This window comes from Puntigrus tetrazona, unplaced genomic scaffold, assembly GCF_018831695.1.
Source record: "Puntigrus tetrazona isolate hp1 unplaced genomic scaffold, ASM1883169v1 S000000299, whole genome shotgun sequence".
NCBI lineage: Eukaryota > Metazoa > Chordata > Actinopteri > Cypriniformes > Cyprinidae > Puntigrus > Puntigrus tetrazona.
In genome coordinates, this window is record NW_025047959.1 from 178,395 (window position 1) to 200,580 (window position 22,186).

The window sequence follows — 22,186 nt, forward strand, 5'->3', positions numbered from 1 at the left end:
TTTGGCAGAAAAGCAGATATGTTTATTAAGCACTTTAATATGTCAGAAAAATTCAGCTCAGTATAATACAGGAAATTAAATTTCGAAATGTGAAAGTTTTCAATGTACACGGTCAGCTATTTACAATCAAACTTCTCTCGCAATGAACTCCAGGCTCAGAACCAAAACAGCTGAACAAAGGAGACAAAAAAAATATATATATATATATATCAGTAAAACAGATGGCTTGAGATTTCTGAATACTGTCCAGGGTTCATCTTCATCTTAAAAGGCTCATTCTCTGTTTGTCCTTGTCCCAGGCTTAGTAAAGTGCCTTTCTGTACTTGCTTTCTGCTGCAGTTACACCCAGTATGTCCTTACTGAGCGTCTCCTCTCATAGCAAACAGATGTCTGAAATCCACTCCACACCCTCCCCCACAGAGAGCCACGGCTCGGAGACATGAGATCCGGCTTCACAAGACCGTGGGCTTTTTTGTGTTTTAACTTTGGCTTGAGGAGTATACATTTCAAACCCTGTCCTGAAATCCAAATATTACTGCGGTTTGCTGCTCGGCATGAGTAAAAAGCATAATGACCTTTCGCTGACCTTATCATCAGAAGTCCCTTACGTCGCCTGCCGCTTTCTCACCACCGCGCAAACTTGTTGCATTTTCTTCAGCCGCTGAGAACTCTGCATTTAGCACCAAACTCTGTATTTAACGATACACCGTCGTTTGTTTAAATATGCAATTATGTAAAAAGAGGAAAACACGAACAAACAAATAAAAGACAGGTCCCACAGGGACTAAATAATGATGTACGGTAAAGCCAGAGTTACTCTTCTTTAAGGGCATCAATAATGCTACAAACATAATATAGAGATAAAATACCAGAGTAAGACGTTTGTGGTTTAAAAATAATATTAAAAAAATATAATAAGCGACGCCAAAACATAGCACCATGATTTCAGCAAATACAGCACACACGGAAGCGGCTTCTTCTCCTAAATAAATATGTGCGAAGAGTAAACTAAGACTTTTGTGATTTTATGGGTGCGCCGGAGGGCTAATGGAGACTTTAAGAGATCTAATGATGTGAATACGACGGAGTTTGTGATATCTGTCAGAGGAAACAACGTACTCCAGCGGCACATTGCTGTCGGTCGCAGTTATACAGGTCAAGACAAAACAGAGAGAAAAATGTACATTTCCTTTTTTTAAAGTAAACTCTGATAAACAAACAAAGCATTAAAATGCAAAAAAAAACAAAAAAACTAAATACAATTTAGATTTTTTTTTCCAAAAAAGAACACAAAGGAAGAAAGTGCATCCACTGCCTATTAAATATTAATGCATTAAATAAAAGCGTCTGTGTGCATCATGGTCACCACAAGAAATCTTGAGCATTGACAGGCACGAGTAAGAATTTGCATCACCGTTGGGCCTCTTCGGTTTCTCTCACGTTCCTTTCTTCTTGAGACGTTCCACAGAGAAGTGTGGAAAATGGTTTCAGTTCTTGTGGGGGATGAAAGCATTCACTTTGGCACAGTCTCTTTCTGAATGATGAATTAGGATTAAGACATCTGAAACGGCATCAAAACTATTTGGGTCAGTATTTGAAAAGTGACTGATTTATATGTAGATGAGCAGTTCTTAAACTTTTCAGACCAAGCACCACCTTTGATCGAATCAGGGTTTCTAAGCACCACCTAGTTGCCAAATTTCTTCAAAAACCAACATACGTAACCAGATTTTGATAATATAGTATTAATAATAATTATATACATTGTGCTACCCTTTGTAGTACAGCACCTAAAATCACAAATATAACATATAAATATACAATAGTTGCATTTATAAGTTTGTGGTAAACGTACCATAGTTTGAGAACCACTGACATAAGGTTTTTAAAGACAAAGGCTTTATTTTCTATATTTAACACATTTCTATATAAAAACATACTTCTATAAACACTACAAAATTATAGCTTCATGTAATAATACACTGTAAATATACATGACAATCTAATAATACTGTGAATGTAAGTTACAAATGTGCTTTCAGCCACAGAATAGTCTTTAAAAGTCATGTACTCACCAGTTATAACGGCGTCTCTTTTTTGCAGTTTAACCCAGAGTCCGATCCTTCAATCTGGAGCTGTAGGGCTTGTTTCAGGCTTAATTCCGTCTCCCCTATTGGGTAATTGTCCAGAAGGTCCTGGTGGCCCCTGCTGGAAACATTTCTGGGGACTGAAACTCTCCCAAGAAAAACCTGGTTTCCCTGTAGGTGGTAGTTGGGGTTGGTCATAATACCGTTCCTCTTCTTCTCTGCACAGCTCTGGGGCTGAATGTAAAATTGATCCTGCGATTGGACAGAATCCAGAGTGTTGGATCTTCCCACCACGATCTTACATTGAGGATCTTTAACTGCAATGTTAGACACCGGCTTATTGAGCACAAGCCTTTTATCAAACTGAGTCAGTTCGTACTCAAGAACCTGGTTCTGTGAATAAGACCCATTCTTGCTCCTCTTCTTCTCACCAGATGTTCCTTTGTTTGAGCAGTTTTGTCCGTTTTTGGATGCTTTGGTGGACTTGAGGCCTGGCTTCACCTGGCTCCAATCATACTCGCTGGTTGGAGAGCCAGGCTGAGTGCCAATGGATCTGGTGGTGGAGGAGGGAGAAACGATGGATTGACGACTGCGACTGCGAGGCAGTGAATGCTGCTGGATCTGCTCAATAAAAGAAAGGGCATGGACGCTGTCAATGGGCACAGTCTGAGCAGTCGCAGTGGATGAGGTGGTCCTCAACGAAGAGTTCTTTGAACTTTTGAGCGAGTTATTGGAGAGGGAGGACTTCTGCCGGTCCACTGTTGAGTCTGGAGACTCTGACGGTGAGCTGAAGGCATGCACAGGCCCGTTGGATTGTCCACGCCCTGCTAAATGCACATCTCCAGCTCCTGTGCTTCCAGAGCTGCTGGACTTTATAGTGAGTGACTGCACTTTCCCAGCTACTGAAGTGGGTGTTTGCTGCTCCATGGTGTGAACAGGAGATGGGCTGCAGCCATTGAGACTTGTGGCACCATATTTCTCCAAGAGTTTGATTATGGCGGTGTGTCCACCTTTGGCTGCCACTCTCATGGCAGTGCGTCCAAACTGATCAGCGTGATTCGGATCCGCACCATGCTCTAGAAGTGTCTGAACCACATCAATGTGCCCTTCTTGAGCAGCGATGCCCAAAGCTGTAGCACCCTGGTTGCATGTGTGGTCTACAACGGTGCCATTGTCAATCAAGGTTTGAACAATCTTTATGTGACCCTGCCAAGCTGCCGATTGGAGGGCAGAGCGTTTCTCATTATCACACGAGTTCACATCCGCATGGTAGTTGATTAGTAACCTGACCATCTCTACGTGGCCTTGCCAACATGACACATGCAAGGCCGTTCTTCCTTCTAAATCACTGGCCTCGACATTGGCTCCATTTTCGAGAAAGTACTCCGCCATGGCTAGCTGATTCTCAAGTGCCAAGATGTAAAGAGTTGGGCGACCGTCTGCATCTTTGAAGTCAATATCTGCCCCATGGCTCAGCAACAACTCCACAATGTCTCTGTGCCCTTCTAGTGCTGCAACTCGGAGAGCATTTCTCCCATCGTACCCTCTCTGGTCAATACATGACTTGTTCTCCAGCAAGATGTGCACACAGTCGTAATGACCCTCTTGAGCAGACAGAATCAAAGGGATACGCCCATCATTGTCAACCTCTGTGCAGCGGGCACCTTGTTCAATCAGAGCATCGCATACTTGTCTGTGTCCCTCAAAAGCTGCCATGTGCAATGGTGTCCAGCCTGCATCATCTCTGTGGTTTTCATCCAGTCCTCTGTCCAGCAGAGTTCGGACGACCTCCACGTTACCCTGTGCAGACGCAATGCTCAACACAGTCCTGCCTTCACTGTCAATACTGTCCACCGCAGCACCCCAGAAAAGCAGAGTGTTGACAACAGAAGCGTGTCCCATAGATGCTGCAGCAAGTAAAGGTGTTCTCCCATTGTTATCAGTGTGATCAACATCCGCTCCTCCTTCTAGAAGCAGATCAACCACATCCACATGGCCTTCGTAGGCAGCCACTAGAAGCGGGGTCATGCAGTCTTTGTCGCAGTGGTCCACCTCGGCTCCACGGTCGATCAGCAGGCTCACGACCGCACCATGACCTTTGCTGGCTGGCACACAAAGAGCAGCGACTGAGAGCGCTGTCCTGCCATCCACATCCTCATGGTTGACCTCAGCTCCATGATCTAACAGATGCTCAACAATTTCTCTGTGGCCCATGTATGCTGCAGCGATCAACGCCGTACGCCCTTCATTATCCGCCTTGTTGACTTCGGCTCCATGCTGAAGAAGGTTGAGGACAATATCTTCATGACCTCCCCAAGCGGCAGCCCTCAGGGCAGTTCTACTGTCAGCATCTGCGCAGTCCACTTTAGCGCCTGCGTACAGGAGTGCAGATACAACTTCTGAGTGACCTCCCCAGGCTGCTGACCTAAGGGCTGTCCAGCCGTCATGGTCTGTGTGATTGATATTAGCATCACATCCAATGAGACAGTTGACCACCTTGGTGTGGCCCTGTCTAGCTGCCAGAGTAAGTGCCGTCTGTCCGTGGTTGTCCTCCAACTCCATGTTGGCTCGTCTGGAGATAAGAAGGTTAACAACATCCAGATTTCCGCTGTAGGCAGCATTGGCTAAAAGAGTTCTCCCATTGGAGTCAGTTTGATTAACAGAAGCGCCATTATCTAATAGAGTTCGAATAGAGTCCTCACGTTCCAAAGCCTGTTGCAATATGCAGGAAGCATGGTCATCTTCGTTGCTGACGTGAGCCCCAGCTTTAACTAGTAGCTGGAGTACCTCTTGTTCTTTTGGGATTGAAGTAGACAGGGAGTCTTTAGCAGGGGTACCATTCCATACCATCCAAAGGGCGAGATTAAAAGGCTCAATCTGCAGATTCGAGTTAATCAGGTGATAGGCAAACTCTTGCACCTCCAGAGGTTTAAGCTGTTTTGCCCTGCAAGTATAACTCATGGCCATCATTCTATGTCCTTCAGCGGCATTGCAAAGGTATTTTTGTGTGCAGTGTTTAACATCCAGGAGCCATTCAGCAAAGCTGTAGTGAAATAAGATCTTAGTACTGCCAAGTCCATCAATTAACAACTTGGAAAGTATGTCCATCTTCTTCTGAAAGTCTTCCATTGTCAAAGTCATGTTTTTAGTCCAGACTGCATGATAGAGCTCCCTGACAGTCAGCGGCCTGCAGGCTGCCAGAATCACATTTAGGATTGGCTGGACTTTGGCAAATTGCTTTCTGACAAACAGTCTCTGGCAGAGCCAAAGGTAGAGTCCATTCAGTGTCCCTGGGATGTCTCTGATTTCCCGCAGCATGATGAAGTTCTCTACCACTCCATCAAGAACTCGCTCAAGGTATAGGAAACAGCCACTGCTCTTGATGTGAAGCTGGTTCAGCATCTCTGCTGTCTCCTTGGTGAGGTGTTGTCGCAGAGCCTCCTCCTGGTCTAGGCGGTGGAGGATGTATTGCTGCACATCTTTTACGATGTAGGCCTTCCGTAAATCATCTAGGCTGATCTTTCTGAATCCTGAAAGAAAGACAGAGACAAAAGCTTATTAGTTTGGCCTGAAGTCCATACATAAGATTGCTAGTGTTTCATTTAGTCAGTGAGGTAGAAACAAATACAAAAAAAAAAAATCACAGTAAGATGATAGCTATTAGTATCAGCCTGAGAATTTCATAGCATTTCCTGAAATCTAGAAAACTGGGACACGAGCAGACAACACTGACTTTGCATATTTTATCTGGTGATGTCAGCTACAATCTGATTTTCATAAAAGATTAAGTTTTAGGAAAATCAAATTAGATTCACTTTGGAAAGACGTGTGTTTAAAAACACGAATTAACATTTTTGCCTACTAAATGGCAGAAGTCATTATAAAAGATATATATAATGATATAATGATATAATGATTGATAATGGCAGTTAAAGAGAGAACAACATCAAATTTACTGTCTCTCCCATAGACGCTATGTTAAAAACACTATATTCAATTATATTTTTGTAATTTGATGCAAAGATAAAAAAAATACGAAGAATGGTGTTATGAATGTAGATAGATTTCTGTAAAAATACAAATATGAAAAGCTTTTGAGGATTTAAGTTGCTGTTCATAGTAAAAATGCTCAAAGTGTGCTTTTTCTAAAGAACACTGGCAGATTCTCTACTCAAAGACAGAATCATTTATGTTCATTCAGATCTTTTGCTTTGTGGAATATATCTGTTATGTGAAACTGCTTCCTCAAGCCAATACTAAATAAAAAAACAGAATGCATTATTTTGAAATGTTAAACATCTTGCAGATACCACAAGAGGAATGTAAACTTATGCACTCAACTGTACCAACAGTGTTGCAAACACACACACAGGGACCTTCATCTTCACGCACAATATACAAAACTCAAAACCGGCACCGGCAGTGACAGATAAAGGCGGTTTTCTTGCAGAAAGGATGATTGGAATTTGCTTTGTTTTCTCTAGAAAATAAAACAAGATGTGTAATGATTCCTCTGGCAGAACTAGGTCACATCTGCAACTTCACAAAGTATGAAGTGCACTCGAGAGTTTCACATAAACTGTAAAAAGACTTTTTCAAAATAAAACAAGGCCGAACTAAGGGTTTTACAAACAAGCACTTATGCCAGCAGATGTTAAGGCATTCTGCTTCAGATAAGCATAAATTCCACAGTTTTTGTTGGGGTTGGTGTTTGACAGCGTTGGTATGTATGTTTGACAGCGGCCTAAAGGGCAGATCAAGCATTTTATGCACAGATTTTATTTACAGTTCCCATGGACTCAAGACTTGCAGAGGTCAAAGGAAAGGAAAAACATGAACTCCTCTAAGGTCGTTCACATAAGTCTCAATCTTCCTTTACCCCACTGGCGGAGAGCAGCACAGCATTCCTTTTCCATATAATTTAATTGGTCGCTCACTCACATGATCTATACAAGTCCATTTTCTATAGGAAAGAGGATAAAAATAGGCCTACTTAATCTCTAAAGGAGAGTGTTCACAACAATCCCAAGTAAACACAATACTCTTTTCAAGCCAAACCCCAGAAAAGTGTTTCTGTCCTTCAGAAAGACAAACCAGCAACACAAAAACAGAATACAGATTACATCTTTCCTGGCCGGTCCCTTGGAGTTTGAAAAGTTCACAAACCCCTTTTGAATGAGATTATATAACGTCCATCTTTCTGAAAGGGCTCGGGAGTTATTTTCTTTGTCTTCGGTGCTTAAGGCCTGAGGCTGCCGTCAACAGCTGAGGTTTCCCAAATAAAACCTGTGTGAAATCTAAACCGGGGCATGAATGACAACAGAGGCACACCTGTGGACAATCATCCCACCTTCATGCCATATTTTTTCTTCTTCTCCTTCATGCCATTGGCTTTTAATAACCAGTTATGGAGTTCATTAGAGCCCACCCACTTTCCAACAGCGGTGGTTCTGGAAGTATTTTCCCAAAGGGATTTTTTAAAACTCTTTGTTAAAGCACGAACCGAGCAAAAACCAGCTAAGCTACGAATCACAACATACTTTGATTCAAAGTAAAAATACAAATCGAACAATATGTCAAAAGAACAAAACTGTGTTCCAAGTGGCTTTAGTGAGGGAAGAACTATAACGCCATCAAACACTCAAATGACATTCATCAAATTAAAACGATGGAGATATCTAAATATGCATCTAAAAATATTAAAGTTCATTGAAAAATATGCATATTTATTAGCGCTGTCAAACGGTTAATCTCAATTATTCATTGAAAGCACTAATATTTATACACATATGTAAGTAGTTTTGCTCCAGTTCACCATAAAAAGCTTTAAATGAAGTTAGACTGGTCACTAGCATGTAGTGCAGTTTACAAGCCATGTTCTCTCTTTGAGCCCAGCGCGTCTGAGGCTTGTTTTTGTCATTAGTGAACTAACTGACCCAGACCTTCACCCTGCCTTCAAAACACACAACAGTCTCCGAGCTCTCAGCCTGTGCGACTCCAGATGAAGGAAATAGAAAGGCTGAAAGAGGAAGGGGCCTTGTAGGGGACTAAAAGTGGGGCAGTGGAACAGATGACCCAAATATGTTATTTGGCCGGCGGGTCCTACATGTAACTAACTCATCTGTTTAAGTGGGTTGAATGGATGTTGGGTTTGGAAAGCTGCCACCAGTTAAAGAGTTCACCGGGTTTAGAATATGGATTACAAATTACTGTCTAGTAAACACTGGAGGCATTTCAAGAGTTTATCTTTACTTTTCTAAAATAAACCTGGAGCCAACTAAACCTCTTTCATTATGTTTTCAGCATCCTCCCAAACACATGTACTTTCAATCAGAGGCGGGAGATCGAGGAAACCCCGACAGGACACCGGTGCCCAAACTGACCCGGTTTTTCCATGTTTCCAATGAAGAAACGTGCTTCTGTGCTTCTTATTCTTACTCTCCATATTCTTTAATAATACTATACTGTATCATATGATGGAGCAATTTAAGTAGCTGGATCTCACCAGGTCTGAAAAACATTATTAAATAGAGCCAAATTTAATTACTGGGTTAATAATTATAATCATTTGTTCAAAAAAATTATAATATAGCTTCAAAATGTATTAATTCTCAAATAACTGCAGTACAGTTCTAATACAGAATTATTAAACATTTTTTCTGTTGGTTTTCACCAAAATATTTGGTACAAATACAAATGACAGAATCATGTCTGACCTTTAATGAGATCAAATATTGTATTAGCACAAAATACGTATTGTAGTCTTTTTTGGCAGTAGTTTAACTTCCCCAGTAGATTATTTCAACAGTGTAGGCCTACATGAATACGAATAAAGCAGGTAATATTTTTCCAGGGGCAGTCAGGGATTTTTCCAAGCGTTATTGTAGATGACAGCAGCAGGTTTAACGGGCTCTATTCACACAGATTTATTTTAACAGATCACGTTTTGTCTTGTCTGTAACACAGAATATAATACAATAATTGCACATCATAAAATCACCGGGAGATGCAACTGCCTTTGCTGATCACAGTGTTTCTGTCCAGGTCAGAAACTCCACAACACCTGCTGATAAAGCCGTCGAATAACAACATCCACCCTGCTGTTACATTCAGGAGATGCTGCAGGCTGTTTGGGAGGAAACTGGATCTTCCACCATAAATGAATTCATCAATCATGAGACAGAGCGACAGACAGGTGCGCTTACATAAGGAGTGGCCATTGTGAACAACACTCGGGTGTGTGAACTTCACATGCACGTATACAGACTGCTTGTGTTCCCACAGGACAGAGATTTCACAAACATCTCTGTATTCTACTGTAAGAGAAACATTTCTAGGGTGGTTTACAGAACGCACCGAAAATAAAGAGCCAACGTTGCAAAAACAATTGATCATCAGTTCAATTTATGTGTCAAGCGTAGTCATATAAGTGTTGAAAATGAGTGAATTTAATTTATTCAAGAACAATTACTATTGAAATGTAGTAATAATATACTAATAACAACAATAGTACTTAATGTTGTAATTACATTAATGTCTATAAATATAAAGACATCATGTAACATGATCTTTAGTAAATATGCAAATGAATTGTGACAAAATAAAAGTAGATCATTGTGACTTGCCGCTGATGACTGCTTCTGTGCTCCAGGCTCACAAATATTTTTATAATATAACCCTTTTATTGTTATTATTGTAATATTGCAATGTAAACTCTAAACTAAACCATGCGTGGAGTGCATATATTTATTAAATGAAATCACTTAGCCTCGAGTAAAAAAGATGAATTGTCTTTTAAACCCGGAGATGAGTGTTGAAGTACATCAGAGCAGAGCTGACTTGAACATCGTCAGATCAGAGTTAAGAGACTGCTTCTGAGATCATCTGCCGTTGATGTGGTCTGATGCTAAAGCGGCACAGAAACCCTAAACCCCAGACGCATGTGTGTCTTGATTACGTGCTATTTTAACTCTGTACTCTGTACATGCGGTGAGGGTTCTGCATGAACGAAACATCGCTCGCCCTCAGCCGCCCGAGAACATGCAAGCGTCCGCTGCTCCGCGTTTGTAATTACGCCAGCCGAGAAAAGTTTCCTAAAATACACTTGAATCAGCAAACTTCCCGAACGCAAGCCGCCCAATCCTGAGCTCGGGTGTGTGTGTTCTGATCCAAACACAGTGTTCAGGTTAGTGTGCTTCAGCAGTGTGTCGAGTCAGAGGACCGGCCGCTCTCACAGAGAGAGAACTAAAATCATTATATACACACATACAGTCACGTACAGACATGTTCTCTGCTGCGGAGCGAGATGAAAGACTGTTGTTGAGACAGATGCAGCGATACTGAAGTATAATAGTGCACTAGCTATTTTATTTCTCAATGCATTCAGCTATAGTTAAGTACAGATTACATTGTATTGAGCGTTATTTAAACTGCTTTTAAATGGAGGCTCTTTATGATCACTCAATAAATAAAAAGAAAAAGATTGTAAATCTAACAAAAAATTAAATACATTTATAGAGATTTATATTGGTCATGCCAAAAAGTTACAGAATAAGAATAAATAATACAGAATAAATATTATGTTTGCATAATATATGTGTGTGTTCTGTGTATATTTATTATGTATATGTATTTACATGTATATAGTTATATTTAACATGTAACCATAACATATTTTCTGAAATATATACATGCATGTGTTTATTTATATATACATAGTGAATATGCACAGCACACACACGTATTATGTATATGTGGATGTGATTAATTATTTGACAGCACTAAAAACAAAGTTAAAATGCCTGTCCAAGCAGAACAGAGGCTCATCATCAGTCCGACGACAGCTCAAGGATCAGGATGTTTGCAGGAAAGACACACACACACCAGACTCTTCCTGCTCTCTCTGCCAGCGTGAAGCGTGTATTTCTTCAATCTCCTCCATCAGAGCGAGATTCACTTCAGTCATTTCACTCAACACCCCTCTTCTCCATCACTTCAGAGGCCTTCATGCTGCCAGCTCAAGGTTAATGTGTGCTGTGTTTCTCTCTGGAGAGACGGACAGAAGACCGAGGGTGTGGCTTTCACAGCGGTTTGAAAAGGACTGCATTTCTAGGGTAGAATCAGCAGTCTAGAGCATGATGGGATATGATCGAGCACGCGTACACACACACTCACAAGCTGGAGAGTCTGGCCTGTCACCAAAAACAATACAACACAGCCTGACCAGAGAGAGAGAGAGAGAGAGAGAGAGAGAGAGAGAGAGACAGAGAGAGAGACAGAGAGAGAGAGAGAGAGAGAGAGAGAGAGAGAGAGAGAGAGACAGAGAGAGAGAGAGAGAGAGACAGAGACAGAGACAGAGAGAGAGACAGAGAGAGAGACAGAGAGAGAGAGAGAGAGAGAGAGAGAGAGAGAGAGAGAGAGAGAGAGACAGAGAGAAAGAGAGAGAGACAGAGAGAGAGAGAGAGACAGAGAGACATTCAAAAGCAAACGTTTTGTCAAAAAAAGTTATTGTTTATAGTTGATCATTGTGCTGATAATAATTTAGATCATGTGACGCTGAAGACTGGAGAAATGATGCTGAAAATACAGCTGCACTTCATACAAATCAGTTACACTTCAGGAAACAGTTATTTTAAATTGTAGTAATATTTGGCAATTTGTACTGTATTTATGTGTACTTTTACTGCATTTTCTAAATGTTGTTTTTAATAATGTTCTTATTTCAAAAACTATTTGGACTTACACACAATAACATTTCACAACTGTTAGTATAATTAATGTTTTTATTATTCTTGTTAACAATCCTCAGTTAAGACTTTAAAACAGGTAACACTAATTCACTATTAACTACTACTTCTAGTTGTATGAATTGTTCATTTGCTTTTTAAGTTTAAGTATGGAGTAGGATCAGCGCTAAGTCTTTCTACTAATAAACGGCTAATGCTCTAGTAATACACATGATAATAAGCAACTAATAGGTCTAACCGTAAAATAAAGTGATAGCCAATGTTCTTATGTTCAAAAACAATTTGAAATGATACACAATTGCATAAATATGTTCTTAGTTAATAAAATGTATTTAAAAAATTGACGGTTTATTTACAAATTAAAAATGTAACAGTTGAGACAAAGATCCATATTTTTACTGCATTATAATATCGATCACAAACTGACTAACATGTAATTAGACACGTAAATCAGTGTAACTCGTTAGACTGTGTGTGTGTGTTTGAGATTCAGGATGTGTGTGTATAATGCTGAAGAATGCCAGTCATACGAGTAACTTGCGTGATGAAGTCATTAGCGCTTCTGATCAGGTTAGTATTAAGAAGAACTCATTTGACTGGTATTGGAGTTTAAATGAGATGTTATTGTGCTTCTAACTCATTCACACCAGCTGCAGAGATCGGCACATGACAGTTCTGCACTGTTTCCCTCAGATTAGCCTTTGACCTCTGAGCCCCCGTCACCATGGGAACAGCACAGAGGTCAGGGAGATCGGCCCCTCGCACCCAAACACTGCTAACGGTCAAACGTGTTAATGAATAAGCGTGTGCGGGCGAATCCGACATCTGACCCGACAATCAGACTCTGAACTCCTACTTGTGTTCCTTATAGAAGCTTTTAGAAGTACTGTACAAATCTCAGGACGACGTTAAAACAGCCGTTCGCATCGTTACTCCGGTCTTCAGAAATCAGAACAATATACTCATTTACTGCTCAACAAACATTTCTGATTATTATTACTGTTGAAAACAGCAGGGCTTAATATTTTAGTGTAAACCGTGGTATTTATTTAATTGTCAGGATTCTCAGATCAAAAAGAACAGTATTTATTTGAAATTCAAATCTTTCATAGCATTATAAATGTTTTAGGGACACTTTTGGTCAATTTAATGCAGCCTTGATGAATAAAATAAAACGTATTTCTGAGTGAAATCATCCTGCACCATTTCATCTTTCACAATTTGATTGGATCATTGCTGTATTTGGCGTGTGCTACTTGCTAATATGAACATTTGCCACCAGCAGCTTTTCATTAATAAGAGCAGGAGAGTGTTATCCAGAACGTCACACCGACTTTAGAGCAGGTGTTCATGATCCTTAATGCTGGACGTGAACCACTTTGGGATTTGAGTTGATCTTCTGGTCTTAGGTCAGTGTTTACTGGTCACGGATGCAGTGAGGCACCACGCACACACACACACACACACACGCACGCACACACACACACACACACACACACACACACACACACACACACACACACACACACACACACACACACACACACACACACACACACACACACACACGCACACACACACACACACACACACACACACACACACAGACAGTGGGAGTATTTTTACACCAGCCTGACCTGGATTCTGAAAGCCTGCAGCTTGTTTCTGTGCAGAGACCATTGACACACACACACACTCTCACACACACACACACTCACACACACTCACACACTCTACACACACACACACACACACACACACACACACACACACTCTCACACACACACACACTCACACACTCTTACACTCTCTCACACACACACACACACACACACACACACACACACACACACACACACACACACACACACACACACACACACACACACACACACACACACACACACACACACACACACACACACACACACACACACACACACACACACTTCTCATAATTTCTTCTCAATCCAGCTGTGATGTCATCAGAAATAACACAAAAAACTGCCAAATGACTGCACCACCGAACATCGTAACACTAATATCAGCTTGTGGTTTTGCAAAATGATGAACACATGGCAGATGAAACCGAGAGAAGCTCATATTTTCAGAGTTTTCTAAAAAAAGAAAAAACTCCTTGAACTTTTGAAAAAAATAGATCAGTGCTGAAAAAAGAGCATTTACTAAAATGAAACTGTAAACGGTCACATCCTAAAACACGTCAAACATCTACAAACGTTCTCAGCGATGGATGCTCTGCAGTGAATGGGTGCCGTCAGAATGAGAGTCTGATAAAAACACAATAATCCACAGCGCTCCGGTCCATCGGTGAACATCCGAGAAGAGAAAAACATTAGTTTAGAGCTGTTTGTAAGCGCTTGATCTGAGCAGATTTCTCTCCTGATTCAGATCAGAACACTTCTTCACTGGAGGAAGAGTTATGGGTTATGGGCTCATGTTTTAGTTAAAAACATTTCAATACTGGATTGGTTTGATCTTTTGTCTCCTCCAGATGTTACCTGATGGACTGGAGCGCTGTGGATTATTGTGATGTCTGAGATACTGACGCGGAGACACATTTCTCCAGATCTGATGAAGACACAAACTTATTTTAATCCTGGATGACCCGAGGGTGAGCACATTTTCATATATGGGTCAACAATATTTTAACGATGCAAGAAAATCACATGGTAAAAGGAATAGGTCTTGACTCATTTCTGCTGGCAGAGCTTGTTAGGAAAAAAACAAACAAACAGGAAACAAGAACAAGCTCATAATAAACAAAAAAATAATGATAATGATTTATATCGCAAATTAAGACCAACATACCACAACCTGCACCTTCCCACTTTAATAACTTTCATATTGTGGAACGCTTTATGAGCAAACCCCAAACAACAAGCCAAAACATGCTTATTAATAAGCGCCAATGGAAACAAAGAAATATTAACAAAGTGTTTGTTTTTGGAGAGGCATGCCAGATTCGAGTTATTTTTATAGAAATCCAAGTCAAGGTATATCTGTAAAACTGTATAAAAAGTAAATGGGATTCATTTCAAATGAAAAGAACAGAGCGCTACAAAAACAAAAAAAAGGGTTTGAAGAAACAAAAGACTGAAGGAACTCTGTGAATGAGGGGTTTTCTTTATCTGTCCTCACAAAACACACGCTCATTAGAAATATTCACACATCTGGAGCTGATTTCCTGCTGCAGGCGCTGAGAAACTCATCCAGTCTGATCTCCACTGACTCTCAGACACACAAACACACACAACAACGCCTTTACTTTCTAGCACTTCATACATTAGTCCTAAAAAAAGAAACCCGTTACGTAACATACTTCATTTTTACGCAAAATAACACGACAACGGCCTCTCCGATGCACCACACACACACACACACAGGTAGAGAAGGTCACCTGTGAAGAGTTTGGTGATGTGTTTGTTCTGCCGGCGTGCCGAGCAGACGAGCAGCAGCCAGGGCGGGAAGAGCTCGTGATGGGCGGCCAGCAGCTCTGCGATGTTTGCTGACCTCTGATCCCTGTCTCCGGTCAAACAGCCCTCGTCCACCGAGTCCACCAGCACAAACAGAGCCTGAGGCGGAGCCTTACAGCCCAGCAGCGGCAGCAACACACACCTGAGAGAGACAAACACACACAGCGTTATATCCACCAGATCTCAGCAGATTCAAAAGTCTGTGTCATGTTTCGATCGGGTTTTATTGATTGCCGTATCAGCTGTAATAACAATACTCACGGCAAAATTAATAGTATGTACATTTTAAAATACAATTATTATTGTAACAATTTCAACAAATTGAAAAAAAAACATACAAAATATACATAATGAAAATAATAACAATAGCAAGGTTTACAATTGCAGCATTACAATTAATTGAATTCATAAAACTATTTAAGTATTTATTTTCAACTATGATAATATAGCCTTATAAAAAAGTGGTTTTTTCTAGATTATTATTAGATACGGTACATCCTATAACATAAAGTACATCCTAGTGCGCAATAATAATATTCCTGTCACAGTTTCTGCAAGTTAAACCAAACTTTAATTTTGTTGGAAGCGGGTTGTAGTGAAGATCTCTGAGTTGAAGTGTATCTGAGTTCAGGTATAGTACAGCAAACACACACAGACACACACACACAGACAGACAACTACACACACACACACACACACACACACAGACACACACACAGACAGACACACACACAGACACACACAGACACACACAGACACACACAGACACACACACACACACACAGACACACAGACACACAGACACACACTCACACACACACACACACACACACACACACACACAGACACACAGACACACAGACACACACACACACACAGACACACACACACACACACACACACACACACAGAGAGACACACACACACAGACACAGAGACAGACACACAGAGACACAGAGACAGACACACAGAGACACACACACACAGACACAGACACACACACAGACACACACACAAAGACACACTCACACAAAGACACACACGACACACACACACAGAAGACACACACACACAGAGACACACACACACAGAAGACACACACACACAGAAGACACACACACACAGAAGACACACACACACACCTTCTCACAGCAGCGTTTATGCGCTTTAATATCCAAACATTAGTACACATTAATAAGTGTCCAGTCCTACTTTTGATTTGTTCATCCTAAAATTGGCAAACTCCACGTTATACAGTAAATACCATCTTCATGAGTCACTCTCATCAGCTCTGTCTGTTGACTCATTTCCTGCTCGTTTCTGTCATTACATCAGTTAAATGGACTGGATTATCTGATCACTCCAGAAGACTGGTTTTGTACAGTAAGACCCTGACTAACACAACCAGCAGAGATGAGTCTCTCTCATCATATCGCTGCTCTGGTACTGTAGACTTTATCTGAGAGAACACACAGATGAGTCTGAATGTGAGTCTCATTCGGCCCACGTCACACACACACACACACATTAACAGAGCCACGCTCAGACACAGAGTGTGTTTGTGCACGCGATGTGGGCGCATGGCCTGAAATCTCCCAGCATGCATTGGAGCAGAGAAACACAGCAGATAGTCAGGTAGCAGTCAATCAGAACAACAGAGCCATGATTCATTTAACTGCAGCAGTCCCACGCGTCGTTGAATAGTAATTAGGCTTGTCACTACACCACATCATTACGAACCCAATACAGCCTTACAGGTTTCTTACTCCTTTAAACATTTCATACGTGCATTTAATTATGACATATTAAAATTAAAAGTTATATTAAATATATTGCAAATCTCAACGATATCATCGCAAGCGTAACATAACTACATCCAGCTTTAATCTGCTAAATGCAGCTACTGAGGCATAAAACGTTAACATTATGACCTTCTGTAAAGCTGTAACAATCTCCCCGTGATAAGTGCTAGGAAGTAAAATTCACTAAAAGTCCATTTAGAAACTCTAGAGAAAAGTGAACCAGACTCTCATCTGTGCTGCATCACAAACCGATGCCTGCATTAAAAGACACTGATTAAATTACACTGATGTCCAAACCAGCAAACCAACGTTCATGTATCATAATCAATTACATCATTTCTCTGTGGAGACGCAGGCTGAGAGACGTTCGCAGATTCCCAGCTCAGAGAGAGAGTCTGTCTCACTCGACTACAAACCGCTGAATCATCTCTCCGAGAACGACAGAGACGGACCGAGCTCCACCCTGTTCATCCTTCATTAGCTCTACACCACATGACCAGCCCCCAATAAACCCCGGCTGTCCTGGAACAAATGAACAGACTCTATTCAGTCCACGCAGACGAGCTAAACACCGGCCTTCCATTGCTCTAATCATTTCTCAATCCAAAATCACTGACGTTTGAAGATGGACTGAGCGGCGGTGAAAGCTCTTAACCTCACCCATGGGCTTCGGTTTACCATCACGTCGTGCATTTCCTTCCACAACAACACCCTCATCTGAGGTCTAGAAGATCACGGCTGAAACCGGCCTACAAACAAAGCCCTGTGAATCAACAAACCTCACCTCAAACACATTCTGCTTTAAATACAACAAAACAGAGCTAATTTACAAACCCCAAGTTATTCTGTCAACTTCATGACCCACTGTCCTTTACTTTTATATTCTTTATAGATCTCTACACGTTGCTTGTATTATGCAGACTTTCTAAAGAAATTATTACTTTTTTCAGTAAGCAAGCATTAAATTGATCAAAGGTAATGACATTTATAATGTCACAAAGGAGTTCTATTGCAAATAATCGCTGTTTAATGATAAATTAGTATAGCACATATTCACAGAGAAATCTGCGGTTTATTATTTATTATTGATCCAATTTATGCATCCTTAGTGAGCAGAAGAGACTTCTTTCAGAAACATAATGGCCCTAAACTAAAGAGACAGTAGTGCCACTGAATAAACCAGACGTTGACTCAGAATTCAGATCTTTTAACACAAACATACAGCTCTTACAATCATCTACAGATCTTCCCTCAAATTTAGCAGAACTGCAGAGTTCACAGAGTTCGTGTGTGAGCTGCAGGCGAGACCTTCACTCGAGGTCACGTCAACACGCGTGTCAAGAGAAGAGTTCACACACACACACACACACACACACACACACACACACACACACACACACACACACACACACACACACAGCATTGATTTGTGTGAATCAGAGTGAATGTGTTTCATCTGCTGCACACACTGAGGCTCGTGGTGTTTCAGCCTCTGCTCTCTTTGATCTCCAGAGCTGCGAGCTCACTAATATTTCACCTTTCATTTACAAAAAAAAAATACACATAGTGTTCACTATAACTTTTGGTTTAACTTATGACAAATATATTACCATTTGTAATTTTGATATGTATATTTGTCAAAACAGCCCAACCGTAAAAATATTTTCACTAATAAATACTATTATGCTTTCACCAAACGATTAATCACTGTTTTTTTTACACAGGATTTCTGAAAAGTTATGTTTATTCATGGAAATAAGGCAATATCTAATCAAATACGCACTAATCTGCATGCTTTTTCTGAACTTGGGATAAAGCCAGGCTCAAAGGTTTTGATTTCTCTTTTTATCTCTCAGTAAAGAGCTACTTTCAGAAAAAAAAATTATATTTGGGAAAAGATTTATGAATTTAACAAACAATTTATTTTTGTCAAAAACTACTTGAACTCATGAAACCTTAAATTGAACATCAATTTATTAAACATTTAACAAAACTATTATTTTTAGGGCCCAATGAAACCTGAACAATTTCTTCTGTTATTCTCCTGATAACAGACACGCCGATGGTACAGTAGTTCTTTCATTTAGCCTTGAAGAGCTGAAGCTGGAAGTCACGGATCTACTCTGAACTCTCACCTCTTGAACGTCTCTGCTGGGTTTCTCTCACACTCTCCTGGCTGCAGTGCGCTCTGGACCGCCGGCTCTCTCACTTTCTCCTCGTATTCTGGCACGAGTCCTGACCGGCGTATCTGAGACACCAGGCCGCGGATGAAGCCGCTCACACACAGCGTGTCCGAGTCCTCGGCTCGGCAGAAGTGGAAGCCCAGGCAGTGCTGGTGCAGGCCTCGGTGGACGCCGTGAACCGAACTGGGCCACAGTAACTCCGTACACAGAGCCGTCTTCCCGCTCCCGGGACCGCCGACCAGCAGGACCCCCCACGAGCTGCCCTTACCCGCTCCGGCGACGGGGTTGAGCGGCTCTGCGGGTCCCGGGGCACTGAGGTTACTGGTTTTCTCCTGAAGGCAGTGCTGGATCTTGTGGAAGACCCACTCGCGGCAGTAGAAGCGTTTGCCCTGCAGCAGGCTGGTCTGGGCCATGATCTGTGTCCTGCGGGTCAAGAAGGGCGCTCAGACGTTACCGGGCATGCTCAAACCCCGAGAGGGCATCCGCGTAGACACCCGTTCATCATCACGATGAGTCTGAGTGACCGTTCCTCCCTTCGACGAACACAGAACCGGACCCTGAAGACGATGGGGTTAAATCCTCACACCCTACAGAGCGAGGTCTCCATCAAATCCATTCATGTCTCTGCGATCACAGTGTTTGTCATAATGCGGCTTTAGCAGACTGATGAAACACCCTGAAACAAACACAACACAGTCACCATTAAAGTCTACATCTAATTCACACGGTTTACTTCAACCATCATCTCAGACGTGGTACTAGCAATGCAATGGGCATGGGTTCAACTTCCAAGCAATGCATGAACTGGTCGGAAGCATACATCAAATGCAGAACAAAGCACTGCGTAAAAGCAATTCAACAATTAATGAAAACTTGTTTGTCTTCAGAATTATTCATTAACATGTAATAACTTGATGCACGGTTTATGAAATTCTTAAAACATTTATATGATGTCCCAAATCATCTGTTGGGCAGCACTTTTATTCGATTAGAAATGTAATAGGATTTTGCATGGATCAAACGCAGTATACGTCACTTTGGATAAGGCATTGGCCAAGTATTAAAAAGTATGTTTGTTTTCAAAATATTTATCCAAAAATGGTTTTGACAAAGCACGAACTGATTAACTGTACACTGAACACAAAGCAATTTGGTTTAGATAAAGCATCCGACAAACAAACGTGAAAAAACATCAAAATCCTTCATAATAACTTTCCTCATCTCAGCCCTAGCTAAACTATCAGCAATATAATTCAATATAAATATATCATCTAAAAATATCAGCAGTAGAAATAAAAATAGGTTGTAAATAGACTTTATACCTGTATGAAAACACTGATCACCTCAACTGTAATTGTAGAGCATCATGGGTTTCGTCGTTTGGCATGAAATACACATGCAGCAAGCACTTTGGCCCAGATTCAAAAGAGCAACAAACCGCTGAAACATATGCAAATACTGAGCCAAGAACGAGGAGAAACACAAACACTCCAATAAGAGCGAAAGAATCGAGCATCCAAGCAGCTCGTGAGTCAGCAGCATTTAGGTTCTCTTAGAAAAGACTGAGAATGATTGATACTGAGAAACATCTGAGATTGGACTTAACGTCCAGAAAATATAATAGTTATGGACAACTTTTACACTCCAGTAATACTGGCGACTGAGAATGGCCAAAAATGTTGCTAAATCATAAACGACTGCCAGAAAATATTGATGATTGACCAAAAAATGCTGCTGATTCACAAATGACGCCCAAAAAATATGATTGAGGATACTTTGATGACCCAAAAACACTAGTGACTGACAGTCAAAGCCCAAAAATACTTCAGTGGTGGAAAATGGATCTTTATTGCCCCCAAAATGCTGTTGATTTACAAACAATACCTCAAAATATTGGTCACTAACAGAGCTGATGACCCAAAAAGACAACGGGTCCTATGATGCCCCAAAACGTTATCGATTCACAAACGATTCACTGAAGTCCAAAACTGCTGATTAGGTTTTGACGCACATCCAGAGTTCCCTAATGGAAAAATGTCAAGTCATGGTTGTCGACGAATGATAAAACCAAGAAAGCCCGACCACCACAGCCACCGCTGCACAACGTCGGTAAACGAATCTCTAAAGCAGAGTTTGACAGGAAGTTTTAAAAATCTGTCAAATATCTTTCCTCTCTTTCTGAAGACAGTAGCTGCTAATGCTAATAAGTTACCAGAGTTTTACAGCGGTAGGAATCACTGCAGACGCTATTGTTTTTAACGGAAACTTTGCTCCGTTGTGAGAGCCGGAATGAATCGGAGCGCTCTTCAAGCGGATCTTTAAACGCCCATCAGAACGAACCCGTTCAAACACCCACCAGAACGGAACAAAAACAACGTACCTACAGTAACGGGTGACAAAGACTCTGAACACACACACACACACATTACTCGGGCTCCTGGTTTCCGTTCAATAGACGTTCATCTTCAAATTTAAAATCATTTATTTGAATCGTGACGGTTATTTAACGGCCATTTAAACGGCTAATCTGACTGAAACATCCCGTTTACTCTGAGAGAGAGCGACGCGACGCGTCAAAACCAGAACGCTCCTGCTGTCGGTGCCGCAAGCGTTGCGTTGATCATAATGGGATCGTTCTAGTTTGTCGCGTCGCGTCAGACGCGGAGACTCTGAAAGCAACTTCAGCCAAAAGCGGTAAATATCTAACGGATATCTCACCTGCGGCACGTCTGTTCTCTTAAATATCATATCTCGTCCGCAGATAAACACTCTTGTAACGGTTTTCTGTCGTTATTCCCAATCCCGAATCTTCCGTTCACATTTTCCACTCCGGTTGTGTGTCGGTTTGTTCTGTGGAGCTCCTCCCGCAGACCA

General features: G+C 41.2%; 1 protein-coding gene across 1 annotated transcript; it reads right to left on the reverse strand.

Annotated features, from left to right (window-relative positions):
* LOC122333599 (ankyrin repeat domain-containing protein 50-like) lies at positions 1-22,186 on the reverse strand. Its single transcript, XM_043231294.1, has 5 exons — positions 22,031-22,186; positions 19,265-19,988; positions 15,252-15,469; positions 2,076-5,617; positions 1-1,561 (listed from the first exon to the last, which is right to left on the reverse strand). Exons 2-4 carry the CDS (start codon positions 19,723-19,725, stop codon positions 2,079-2,081), a joined length of 4,218 nt encoding a protein of 1,405 aa, XP_043087229.1. The 5' UTR covers positions 19,726-19,988; positions 22,031-22,186; the 3' UTR covers positions 1-1,561; positions 2,076-2,078.